The sequence below is a fragment of the Odocoileus virginianus genome, chromosome 28, assembly GCF_023699985.2.
Source record: "Odocoileus virginianus isolate 20LAN1187 ecotype Illinois chromosome 28, Ovbor_1.2, whole genome shotgun sequence".
Lineage (NCBI taxonomy): Eukaryota > Metazoa > Chordata > Mammalia > Artiodactyla > Cervidae > Odocoileus > Odocoileus virginianus.
In genome coordinates, this window is record NC_069701.1 from 44,685,252 (window position 1) to 44,698,838 (window position 13,587).

Consider the following 13,587-nt stretch of genomic DNA (forward strand, 5'->3'; position numbering starts at 1 on the left):
TCAACACCTGCAGAAGTAAGAGAAAGAGGCTCGAGCTCACAGGCGGTGACCGGCAACGCTACAGCGACCTCCCGGGGCCCGCAGGTGGTGCTGACCCAGTGCATTCAGCCCTTGGTACCAGCCCTGCACGTGGGCCTGGAGGCAGATCCTCAAAGCGTCTTATCTGCTGAACTTCCCCTCTGCTTTTCTGCAGCCCAGCCCCTGAGGATCAGCGGCTTCTGGGCTAGCCCTGGGCTGTGCTCAGGGTAGAGAAGGCCTGACCATTCAGCCAGGAATTTCGGCGTCAGAGAACTTCATAGTAGCCCCACAGAGCACTGCCTGCTGACTTCCCAGATATTTTGGGTTAACTCTTAAATTATGTCACTTTCCCCTGTTGCCTTCTCAAACCAACTTCTCTGGTCCTGCTCTTCTGTTGAGCTCCTTCCCCACAAAGAAGTGAATGTCCTTTCCAGAGAAGGTCAGTCCTCCCTGCAATGCAAGCAGCCTGAAGCCCCCTCGGGAGCCATGGCAGGGGCTGGGCCTGGAGTTGCTGGTCTGAGGCCCTTTCTCTCCCAGTTCTAAGCAGGCTTCCTTCTGCCAAGCCCTGTGACAGGAGGGGACAGCTGCAGCTGCCTCTGTGAGCTATAAAAAGCTCCAGTAACCAAGTGAGCAGAGGGCATACCGCGTGCACACCCGGAACATCACTAGACTGAGGAGGAGCTCAGCCCTACAACTATGCTGAGGTTGGCCCCCACCATCAGGCTGCTGCAAGCCCCGCTGGGGGGTTGGGTGGTCCCTAAGGCACACATCACTGCCAAGCCAGCCAAAACACCCACTTCTCCAAAGGTAGGTCCCACCAAGGCAGTGGGGAGTAGGGGGTGAGGGGTGGGGGGTGAGGGGTGCGGGGTCCCTACCCCAGGTAGGGCGAGTGGGTGGTCCTGAGATGTTTTCAGGATGAGGTGGGTTTGGGGCAGGATGCAGAGGGGAGAGGGGCTTCCTTCAGGCCTGCTTACAGAGGGGACCCTGGTGCTGAGTCTCAGACCCTGGGCTGGAACAGTGTCCCAGGTTTCCAAATGGGGTCCCTGTAGCCATCACCTGCAGGCCAGGCTCCCAAAGCTGCAGTCAGTCGGTGGGCGGGGGCCCTCTGTTCTCAGGCCCCACTTGTAAACAACAGTGGTGACGGCTGAGGTCGGGGGGTGCCCAAGGCATCTCGCTTCACCACCCATTAAAAGGAGAGTGGGCTGCTTTGAGGGTCTGTGAGAGCCCAGATGAAAATGCAAATCTGTGACCCTGGGGCTCCAGGACAGTCAACAACTTATCTCTATTTTAAGCATAAATAAGCCAAGGTCACTGCCCAAGGTCATAGGACTAGATCTGAACCCAGCCTTCAGTCCCTATTCTAGGCCAACGTTGCTTAAATCTAGGGGATTGAAAAGTCAATAAGGAAGGATTGGTCTCCAACCTGATGTCCTGATCCACTCTGGGGAGGGGTGGGGCACCTGGTCTGGGCTGTTTCAGGAGGAAACAATGAAGGTGAAATATAGCTGGTACTTCGGAACTGGGCTTCAAGGGTGCAGCCACTGGGAACACAGGGTGCCAGGTAGCGTGGCCTCTACATATGTGTATGCACGAGTGTGCGTGCGTGCACACACACACACACACACACACACACACACACACACACATGTACAGGGAATCCCACCCAGGCTTCTGAACAGGACCACCACTCACAGAAAGGGCCCTGGACTTGTTCCAAGCAACTTGACACCACACCTGACATGCACAAGTCCGCAGGTAACCAGAAGGGAGGGTGCACATCCTGCTCGGTGGGAAGGAGTTCAAGGTCAAGGAACAGGCCAGGCTCTCAGGCAGAGGGTGAGGTTGTGATAAAAGGCCCCACCCAGAGAATAGAGTCCAAGAGGCTGTCCTCTCTTGCAACAGCAGTGGTCACTGCTCACACCTTGCAGATAAGGCTATCTGGGGCAGATGGAGTGAACACTGCTGGGCCAAGGGTCCAGCAGGAGCCAAGGGGGCAGGGCCATGTGTCTAGCTCTTCACCCTCCTCTGGTTAAGTCCCAGGGATAGAGGCAGTTGGCCTGGGCCGAGTGGACTCATATGCGTTTTCACGACCCAGGAGCAGGCCATCGGGCTCTCTGTGACGTTCCTCAGCTTCCTGCTTCCTGCCGGCTGGGTCCTGTACCACCTGGATAACTACAAGAGCTCAGCAGCATGAAGGCTCTGTGGTCGCCACACCAGGCACAGACAGGAAGAGAAGATTAAAGCCCTCTTTCCTCACGTCTCTGGTGATTCTCTGTATGTGCATCATGAATCTCCCCCATGCCCCCTGGATGCCCAGGACTGGGCTGTTGGAAAGTTGGTTCCTGTCAGCATAGGGGTACTCGGGCCACAGAAGCTGCTGGCTTGGTGGCAATGGGTGGATACATGTTAGAAGGAAAGAAACACCACGTCTCCCTGAGCAACAATACAGGCAGGACTCGCTTCCTTGGCCGCTGTGCCCACCACCCTCTGCTCTGGCTCTGCCCCGTGGCTAGTGTGGTCAGGGATGCATTCTTCTCAGAGTAGATGGTGAGAACCAAGGCCAAATTTCCACCAGGTCCCACCTCCTGCTTTTTAACCACTTCAGGCATAGGCTTAACCTGGGAGCTAAGCCTAAGGAAATAGAACCACAAAAAGGACAGAGCAAGGCATTTATTACAGAAACATCCTTAAGCTGCACTGGAGAAGCCATTCACACATGTGGGTGCAGTGGAGGCAAATGCTGGAATGGGTGCCCTCCACCTATAAGGGGTTTTCTTCCCCATTCCTGGAGGTACCCACACATTCCTGCTGCCTCACCTGGGCCCCAGCGACCCCTCTCCACTGCAGGCTACAGTGGCATCCAGAAATGGGGCTTTTGCCTATGGCTGGCCCCCTCATCAATGACAGACCTCTGTGACAATCTGCACAGTAAGAACAGTCTCTAATCCAAACCGAATCCCACTCCCACCCCCGATTAAACATAGGTCTTCTCAGCTGCCTGGACCATGAGCCACCAAACACCTTCGCAGACAGGCCGAGGCCGGGAGCCTAGGTGAGGATGTCATGGGCCTGGTGCTCCACCAGCATCTCCATGCTCTTCACGTCGGTGCACCAGAACTCCAGGCGGTCCTTCATCCCCTTGATCTGCATGCAAGCCAAGACACACGTGTGTTAAGGTGCTTGGGAATCACGGCAGCTGATGGGCCAGTCCTAAATGTCCAGCTAATTCTCTAGGGCAGCATTATTAAAAAGGACATCAGAGCTGGGGGAGTTGGGTGTGTGAGATGGGATTGTCCCAGTCAATTCTTACCAGAAGGACATTAAGAAAAACTTGCATGAAAGAAAACAGGCAAGAATGGAGGAAATCCAGAGGATTAAATTTCCATAAAACATAAATAAGCTAGATTTTGGCTCCAATCACAGATCCAGAAGAATATTTAATCAGAGTACCAATTTTAAGATTAAAAGCCATCATCAAGCACAACCAGCACTGTTATCACAATAAGCTTTAAATGCAGGGTTCAAATCTCAAGCTTGCATTAAATTAGGTTCTTTGAAAAGCCCTTAGTCCATAGAGCAGTAATTCATTCTCTGAAATCTCTTGTCTGACAATGCTTTCTTCCTAAATGGCTTCCATCCAAATGAAACTAAGACAGCACAGATACAACCCCAAACACCCAGAAAGGTGAACTCTGTACTTCAAGCACATTACCTGTTGCAAATCCAACACGCGGGGCTGCACCCAGGTCATGTGAACCCGCTTATCCACCTCGTCAATACTGCCTTTCACCAGCCCCACCGAGAGGGCCTTCATCACCAGCAACTCCACCTGTGCATAGAGGGGGCTTGTGTAGGGCACTCTGGCGCCAACACGCACATCCCCGTGGACCCTGGCAGCTGTGAAACATGAGGGGAGCAAGGCTCAGTGTCCTTGTGACCTGAGTCTAGGGGCGGTGAGCTCACAGAGGAGTCCGGACGCTGGGAAGCAGCTCTGCTGCTGCAACATCCTGAGCCAAGAACTACGTACCTCGTTCACGGTGATTTTAGCACTTTTGGCAATTTCTTCAAAAGTGAGTTGCCTATGATTGGCAGGTCGTGTAAAAGTCATCTGAAAAAATTGTTTTTAAGTCAGAGAACTGATAAAGATATTTTTGTCAATACCTGCTCTGAAAACACAGACCTTATCAGTACCCTACATACTAAAATTTTCTTAGTATTAGTCACATATGTTACTCAGACTAAGCTTCCCATTCCTAGACAAGAGGTGACACAGACTTTGTGGTCGTTTTCTAGAACAGCCATCACTCGTCTCCTGAACGAGTACTCGAGGCTGCCATGCGCCAGGGCTGTATGTGGGGCTGGCGACACTGCGAGGGAGCAGAAACACCAAGGGCCTGCGGTCAAGAAGCTCACGTTCCAGCGCAGGGCAGAGGAGCAGGCAGATGAAGAGAGGCAGGTGACGTTCTCTCAACACAGAGGGACGGGGAAGCACTCCCTGAGGAGGGGTCACTGAAGCTAAGGCTCAAATACAAACTGAAAAAAGCAAGTGGTGGCAAAGGAAGAGCAGAGCTCGTTGGGGGTGGGGGCAGGAGAACCACCACCACCACCGCTTGAGCTGCAACCTGAGGGCCTTCAGAGTTCGCAGGGCCCCATGGCTCTCGGCAGGGTCTTAGATCACCAGGTAGGTCCTGGGTCTTGCTTACCTCCATGAGGCACAATAACTGAATTTTCCTCAGAAGTTGGGCTTCGTTGGCTGCTAAATCAGGCTGTAAAGCAATACAACATCAGTTACCTAACCTGGGTTTTGAAATTCTTTCTACAATAGTCAATAGAACCAAAAGAAACTGGGCAGGTCCAAACATTTTCCACTCTAGATCACTGAGGCTCATTATTAGCTTCAGGTGATTCGAACTTCATTCTTCTCAGGAAATCATTAGAAGAGCGGTTAGCTGAAGATCTAGGATTTTCCAAGACAAAGAATTTACAAAGATTTGTGCCACTGTCATGAACACCAGGGGGCAGGACTACAAGGTGTATGTTGGGGTTGCAAGAGGACTCTTGGCACAGGGAAAGGCAGGAAGGGTTAGGGTTAGAGAGCAAAGTGACCCCAGGGCCTGGCAGGTAAGGAAGGTGCTCAACAAGCCAACAGACACATGGTGAACAAGCTCCACAGGTGCACAGCCAATCCCGTGGGACTGACCTGCTGGCCCCAGGCGGTCTTCAGGGTCTGGAATCGCTCTACATTGCCACTGTTAAAGGCATAGAGGGTGTCAATCAGCCATTGCCGGTCCGTGTCCCTCAGCGACTCCAGCACAGGGTGCATGAGCTGTGAGGACAGACGTGGTCAGCCAACAGAAGCTCAGCCTCCCCGGGCTCAGGAATCTGTGCCCCTGGTCCACTTACCAGCTCGCCAAAGTTGAAAACTCCCTCGCCAAGAAGTCCTGCCAGTCCTAGTGTGAAAGCTCTCTCCTGCTGCTCAGACACTACAGCAACAACACCCCTCCAGTTACACTCCAGGCACAAGAATCAGTTCTGTTTTGCTTTAGAAATTTCCCATAAAAAATAAACTGCTTTCTGTAATGGTTATATTACAAAGTCCTAACATCAGTTACCTCGTTTCAAGTACTGGATTGACTCAGACTGTACCTGGAACCATATATACAGTTTTGGTAGGAAAGGCATTCATTGCATATTTTTACCTAAGTACGTGAATCTCCTGCCTGGTGGGGTGTATTCCTCACACCTCTGCCTGCTGAGGGAAGCAGCACCATTTCTTATCCAGCTTAGAGCCACCATGTTTAGCCTCTGTTGACTAGAATTAACCTACATTTTGTCCCTTTATTCTCTTGACCATATTAGTTGCTTTTTCCAATATAGTTTTCTTGAAATGTAGCAATTAAAACTGCACTAACAATTTTAGGAGTTGCTGATCTCCTCAGCTTCAACAGTGTACTGTGAAACATCTAAAATATGTTAAAATAGGGTAAAATTTCTTTTGTAAACACATATTTCTTGCACTATCCCCAAAAGTCACAGGTCACTTTTCTTCCACCCCCAAATCCTTGGAAGATTTTTGTAATTTACTGCCCTGGGTATAGCACTTCAGTTTCATGACAAGAGTCCCAGGTTCAGGGATGTCACGGTGCCTTGCAGGGGGCCAAGGCATTCACATCACTCTACCTCTCACTCTGACTCAGACCACAGAAAGGAGTAGTTCCAGAGCAGGAACAGGAAAGGGGCTATGAGGGTCAGCCTCACTTTCAATGAATTAAAAGCTGAAAACAAATACAATGCGAAAACTAAGGCTTAAACAACTCTTCCTACCACATGGGCTTTCTTCTAAAAGAAATAAACACATTTGGGTAACTTCTGAGATCAGGTGCCTCAGGCATGTCACAACTACTACGTCATGTGAGTGAGCACCTCATGTGACATAGACCTTTTGGTCATGTTACCTGGCAGATCCTTGATGTCAACACAGCCCAAAAATCGCAGAGCATCTTTGTAGTAGGATGCATGGTTTCCAATTGTTTGATAGTATTTACTGGAGAGATCGTAGAAACGACTGTGAACGGATGTCACCCCAGGGAGGTTGTTGAGCATTTCTTCAACATCTTCGATAGTTTCCTATATACAGAAAGCAAGAATACTTTCTAACTTAAACGTTTTTCAAGTAACATATGACAAGGTGAAAAGCATAAGCCACAAAGACTGATAAATTTGACACTTTAAAATGGAAAACTTCAGTTCATCCTGTGTGGTCTCCTGCTGGATGTACGTGCTCACAAGGGAGAGAACTCTGTTTAAGGGGAACAGGCATCACATCAGCGAGAAATGTCAACAGGAGCCTGAAGTGAGGGCAAAGGAGAATTTTCTGTGCTATTTTTGCAACTTTCCTGTAATTTAAAATTATTTAAAAGTAAACAAAGAGGAAAATTAGGATTTTTTTCTCCTTACAGTTTTAAATACTGTTAAGTCTGTACCGTGGCGGTCTCACCTTTGTCACTTGCAGGTCACCAATATTCAGCTTCAGAGCGCCAATCGCGGTTTTGCACAGGATCACCGCCTCATCACTGCTTTTCACCTGAAGACATCAGAGATGAGGGGGCTCAGAAGTGTGGGCAATGCAGGAACGACGAAGGCATCTGTCACTGATGTAACCTGCATGACTATGGACACACTGGTCTCCAGAGTTGTGAACAGTGGGCACAGACAAAGTGTAATTCACATAGCTTTCAAAAGATCTGGCTCAAACTTCATGTTTACCTTCTCACGAGTCTTTTCCAGAAAACTAAGAGCCACATTAGGATCTAGAAAAGACAGACCAAAGTCAGAAGCATCGCCAACAGAGTATCCTGTTGTACCTGCAAAGTATCCATCTTTACAGGTGGGATAATCTTTAGGCTTAGACCATAAAATACAAAACTTAGAATTTTATATTATCTATTGAAATCCAAAAGCTCAATTAACTTATACTTTGACATCATTTTAATTACAATTAGGATCTGCTCCTTTACGAAAGAAAGTGACACTCACCAGTCATCTGTCTAACTACATGTAGAATGATTTCTACCAGGGACAAAGGATTCACCCTGAAATAAAAACCCAGTCTTTGAACATCAACAAATCAATGTATTCATTTTCAAAAACAAAAACAAAAGAATTTTACCTGTGTTCAAATTCACTGATGAAGTTTTCATAAAGCTGTGGAACCAAAACACGGAGTAATTATAAGACATCTTTCATTCTGCAAAATCAAGACTTCAGACACTAGCATGATACCCATCAGACAGCAGGCACTGCATAAGTCTGTGCTGAATAATAGAAGACCCAAATTGGGGCTTATTAAGCTCACATAAATGATCACCCTTAGGGACTGCCCTGGTGGTTGAGGCATTAAGAATCCATCTTGCGAGGCAAGGGTTACGGGTTCAACCTCTGGTTGGGGAGCTAAGATCCCATATGCAGAAGAGCAACGAAGCCCATGTGTTGCAATAACTGAGTTGTGGCACAACTAGAGAGTCTGTGTTCCTCAACAGAGATTCTTCATGACTCTAGAAAGATTCTGAGTGCCACAACTAAGACTCAACGCAGCCAAACAGATAAATAATTTTAAAAACGATCACCAATAAACGATTGAAAAAAGCTAGAGTTGTTTTTTTTTTCCGCCTAACTTTTAGAATTAGAACCTTGTCCCATGAGACTCTACCAAGGACCAACTCATCTATCTGTTCTCCAAAGTACTCTGAATAAAACAGACTATCTGTTTGAAAGGCTCACTAACTAAACAGAGGTCAGAAGGCTGCAGGCTAATTATGTCCCATTATCAAATATCACAGTCATTCAGCAAACACTTGAGCACTTACCGAGGCTGTTTACTAAGTACTACAGCACAGAATGTGTAAGACGAAAACTGAACTTATGAGGAGCTTCTGGCCTAGTGGAGAAGCCAGACTTGCAAACAAATAAATGACCACACTTTGAGTTAAAAAGCAAGGAAAAAAGCACACGGCTGGATTAGCCGATGAGAGAGATTGCAAACATTATCTCAGAAACTGACAGTTGAGCTTTAAGGAATGAAGAGCAGTAAGAGGTGGACAAATCTGATGTGGTAGAGGGGGCAGTTGGGAAACCATTCCAGACAGGAACAAACATACGCAAAAGTACCAAAGAAATAACTGCATTATGTTTTAGAAGTACTTCTGAAGGACACAGAGAATGGGCCTTGGTCTCTATCCTAAAGTCAAAGCTATACCAGTGGACATATACAACCACATTTGTATTTTATACACATGGCTGGATGCAAAGATGGGAAGGAAAAGGATTGAAGAAGACAGAACAGTTGAGGCCATGAGAGGTCATGACAGAAGAGAGAGGAGCAAAGGCAGGGAGGATGACAGAGTCTGTGAAATCTGCAAGTGAACGGAACCAGACCTGCTCAGTGTGGGCAGGTCCCACAGAGGGGAGGTGATGACAACCTCTGAGCTCACAGCTGGGCAACAGGGTGGTACAGGGAGTGCCCGTATGGGCAGGGCTGGGAGAGGGACCCTTCAGACAAGTCAGCTTTGGATAAAGAGAGTTTAAAGTTCCTCTGGGTATGAAGACTGAAAGATGGAAACGTCTCTGTGAAACAAAATGTGGTGAATATATATACACAGCGGGATATCACTCAGCCTAAAAAGTGAAAATCCTGCCATCTGTGACAATGCAAATGAACTTTGAGGGCATTATGTGAAGTGAAATAAGTCAGAGAAAGACAAGTACTATTTAACCTCACTTATACATGGAACCTAAAAGACTAACTTATACAGAGAATAGAATGGTGGCTGCCAGAAGCAGGGGTGAATGTGGTCAACATGTCAATGTACAAACTCCTGTTTATAAGATAACTAAGTCCTGGGGAATGCAGTGTACAGCATGGTGACGACAGCTAACCACACTGCACAGTATACCTGAAAGTTGCTAGGAGAGTAGATCCTAAAAGTTTTCATCACAAGAAAAACAAATCAGTAACAATGTGATGTGATATGCTAATTAGATTCACTGTGGTGATCATTTTGCATACATATGTACATCAGATCATTACACTGGACACCTTAAACTAAAACAATGTTAGATGCCAATTATTTCTCAATAAAACTTAAGAGGGAAAAATGAACCTGTAGCAGCCAGTTAGATATTTATATCAGGTACCTGGCAAAGAGTCAATGTAATAAAATGGATTTTTCATTACAGACTATTTGAAAGATACCTTTATCATTAAGAGGCAGTGTTTCAACTTCTCTGATAGGTTATGATTTATGAAATTACCTAAAAAAAAAAGCTCTTTAAGGCAAAAAGTTCACCAAGTCTAGAAAGTCAAAGCTATTTATGGTGACTGAAAATTCATGAAGACTACTGATAAAATAAATTTATATTAAACACTAAAATATATAAACTTAAAACTGAATAAAGTATATTAATACAAACAATTTATATTTTCAAGCAGGACAAGAAAAATTACACATGAATTGCTTTCTCTGAGCCTCCCCCCTGCTCCCTCATCTGCACTGTGCATCTGCATCAGGGCGTCTGCTCCACTGTAAACATCAATTTTTTTCCTCTCTTTGGACAATGTAACTTCTTAAATGAGGGGCGTTTCTTTCTAGCTCTGCAGTGATCAAGGTGACTTGCTGTTCTCTTTGTATGATCTTGCCTGGCCATGCATCCTTGATGGACTGTACGTAAAATACCAGTTTGTCATTCTGATGTACTACCCTCTGTCTCAAATACGTATGACTGTGTTTGACTGGGGCTTGGTTTCTATCCTAACATGCTGCATAGTTCTCTGAGCTTTCTGAGAGTCTGTCTCCCAGGTTATAATCCTCAATTTGGCTCAAATAAAATCTCCCCTATTCCTTTTTGATTATTAATTTGCATTTTTGTCAACACTATCTATCTGAGAATGATGAGGGCTGGGGCCCAACAATTTTTAAAGGATTACTTTGTCCAAGGAAATAGTAAACAAATCTACTGACCTAAATATGATGTCACTTTCCCAAGAGGCTGAGCAAATATTTTGCTATGAGGTGAAAGTGATTTGAAGACAAGAAACCAAAGAATAGAAATGAGCACTTATGGGTTATCCACCACTATGATATAGAACCTTAGGGAATAAATATCGAGACAGCTCTAATTTATCATGTTTTCACATAATCCAGAAGATAGCATGGCCGGCAAAATCTCCAGGCTTACAGCAGATTACAAGTTCCTTTGAGTAGTAAAATGTTAAGCCGATAGATGTAAACCACAAGAAAACCTTAGAAGCCCAGATGATGGAATATCAAAGTGGTAAGCTTCACTATAAGCACAATTAAAGCAAATAACTGAAACTGTCATTACAAACTAGCTTTCAGTTCCAATGCATTTATACACCTCTGATTCATTCAGAATCCAAGAGAAAGGCATCAAGGAGAAAGATATCAGGAAAGATTTCAAACAGTAGTCTCAGATCAGTTCAGTCGCTCAGTCATGTCCAACTCTTTGTGACCCCATGGACTGCAGTAGGTCAGGCTTCCCTGTCCTTCACCAACTCCCGGAGTTTGCTCAAACTCATGTCCATCCAGACAGTAGTCTACCAGTAAACAAATCTGGGCAGAGGGAGGGGTTTGTGGGGTGGAAAGCAGGGGATCTGGGAAAGGCTCGGGCAGAGTGTGTTTTTCTGTTGACAAAATTCTACAAGGCTCTATTAGAGGCAGCATGATACTAAGCAGCATTCCATGATACTAAGCCTCCCACTCCCAAGTGAAGCACATCTTCCACACTGCCCAGGACAAAGTGTTGGGGGAAACAAGCAGAGCTAGTGGGGGAGAGGGGAAGAGGAGAGACGGCAGTTATAACAACTGTTGACAAGTACAGGGTTGGGATTTTAGAAGAAGCTAGAATGTCTATGTTTGAATCCTCTTTTGTCACTTATCAGCTGGGATCTATGGCCAGTCACTTAAGCTCTTGCTGTCTATCTCTACATAAGAAAAACAGAATAGCAGTAGTACTAATCTACCAATGTTGTTACGAGGAGTAGATGAATAAATGTGCAAAGCACTCAAAATGGTACCTGAGTAGACTTATACACACACACACACACACACACACACACACACACAGAGAGAGAGAGAGAGAGGGAGAAGTCCATCTTTTATTTTTAAAAAGTACTTGAGCATATTTAAATACTGTGACATAGCATGGCAAATCATTTACCTTAATGAGACCATCTCCTTGGGCAAAGCAGGGGTCCTGCACAAAATCAAGCACTTGAAGAGTCAGCTGATGCCACAACCTGAAAAACACAAGGCTCTTAAGACCTATAACCTAGCATCAGTCACAGACACCTTCACCTTTGATGGGCCTATCAAATAACAAACACTCATCAGTCTCTAATGTTTAACACAAAAATACTAAAGCAGATGCTTTTTAAAGCTTAGTTCTCTCCCTGTCTCTGCCACCCAATGGTTATGTCACCGAGAGATCACTCTAAGATTGTTTTCTCAGCTATAAATGGAGAATATATTTCTAGACTACCTCAAAGGGTTACTGCAAGGCTTGACTGGAAACTAGAATTTTGGAATCATATGTATGGAATTTGAAATTCTGGCTCTTCTACCTATTAGCTGACTACCTCAGGGAAGGAACTTAAACTGAGTTTCAGTTTCTTCATCTATGAATAGGATGAAGGACTGAATGAGCTAATACAGAAAACCTCTAGAATAATGACATAGAGCATTTGAAACCAAAGGCTAATTCTTAAGAATGCAAGTAAAATACATGAAAAGTACAACGGGCTACACAAGCAATTATTTGCCAAAAACTAAGATTTTTTTCCCCTCAAAATCTGCTAACCACAGAAGGCTGCTATCATCAGTGGCACTCCACTCCAGTACTCCTGCCTGGAAAACCCCATGGATGGAGGAGCCTCCTGCATTGAAGAAGGAAATGGCAACCCACTCCAGTGTTCTTGCCTGGAGAATCCCAGGGACCGGAAAGCCTGGTGGGCTGCCGTCTATGGGGTCGCACAGACTTGGACACGATTGAAGTGACTTAGCAGCAGCAGCAGCAGCAACTATCATCAAAACACATATTGAATATCCATGCAAAAGGCACAATGCTAAAGGCTAAGGTTGTTAACAGGGGAGTATTACAAGAGCTGTGTTTCCCTGTGAAAAACAACTAACCCACTGCTAACACTTTATTCTATTCGTTTAAAAAGAAGTTGTTGTTTAGCAACTGATAAACAATTATTCTGAAAATCATCCTGTTTCTAAAAAACCCATACTGTAAGATCTTTCTAGGTGCACAAAGCCCAATATGAAATGCAATGGAAAGCAGGGGCCGTGGCACGCGAAGTGGTTGCACGCCAGCAACCACTAGTAACCAGTGGCAGAATCAACAGCGGAAAAAAATGTACTGGTCTCTGGTTTGTCAACTCCAGATTGCTGAGAAAAATAACTGTAGGTACAATCACACTATGACAAGGCTAAATATAAGACATCGGTATCTGTTCAGTCACAGTCCCTGGGTCCAGAAGGCAGTGAACGCTAGATCCCAAACCCCAGTCTGTGGCTCTCCTCCTCAGTCCTGTGGGATGTCACCCCTTTCCCTCCTTGGTCCTGCCTTCCGGGTCCCTCAACACACCTCTGTCTAGCTTGTCTCCATTCACTCCACACGGGTCCGAGCGCCCTCAGTCCACCAAGATCCAGGCCCAACCCCCGTCCCCCCGTCGCTCTCCTATCCCAGGAGGCCCACGGCCCTTGGGATCGGCGCTCACTTCTTGGTGTAGAGCTCCTCCAAACGGTGCCACACGGCGGCCTGGCCGGGCCCGGAGCTCTGACTCTGCTGTAAGAAGGCGGGTACGTCCTTCATGACGGCAGGAACCACCGGGGAAAGCAGTACCGCGGAGATGCGAGGAAGCGGAGGCCGCCGGAAGTGCTCACTCACTTCCGGCGCTGCGTCACGCGGGGCAGGCTGGGAGCACTATGCTCAGGTTTAGGCGCCGGCTGGTTGTCATAGTAACCGCGCCTCTAGGCTTTGGACCCA

At 46.5% G+C, this 13,587-nt stretch overlaps 1 protein-coding gene across 1 annotated transcript; it reads right to left on the reverse strand.

The window, feature by feature from the left end:
* Positions 1-2,673: 2,673 nt before the first annotated feature.
* PSMD13 (proteasome 26S subunit, non-ATPase 13) lies at positions 2,674-13,501 on the reverse strand. Its single transcript, XM_020912112.2, has 13 exons — positions 13,319-13,501; positions 11,755-11,833; positions 7,688-7,722; positions 7,555-7,610; positions 7,285-7,328; positions 7,016-7,102; positions 6,474-6,645; positions 5,422-5,501; positions 5,219-5,344; positions 4,722-4,784; positions 4,046-4,126; positions 3,731-3,847; positions 2,674-3,162 (listed from the first exon to the last, which is right to left on the reverse strand). Exons 1-13 carry the CDS (start codon positions 13,411-13,413, stop codon positions 3,067-3,069), a joined length of 1,131 nt encoding a protein of 376 aa, XP_020767771.1. The 5' UTR covers positions 13,414-13,501; the 3' UTR covers positions 2,674-3,066.
* Between the last annotated feature and the right edge of the window lie 86 nt (positions 13,502-13,587).

What these genes read in the sequence shown, in the direction of transcription:
- PSMD13 (XM_020912112.2), bottom strand. Translation starts at nt 13,413, where the DNA reads ATGAAGGACGTACCCGCCTTCTTACAGCAGAGTCAGAGCTCCGGGCCC. An exon ending in GAGGAGCTCTACACCAAGAA is followed by an intron (nt 11,834 to 13,318) that starts GTGAGCGCCGAT and finishes TGTGTTTTTCAG; the next exon opens with GTTGTGGCATCAGCTGACTC. An exon ending in TGGAAAAGACTCGTGAGAAG is followed by an intron (nt 7,103 to 7,284) that starts GTAAACATGAAG and finishes TGATGTCTTCAG; the next exon opens with GTGAAAAGCAGTGATGAGGC.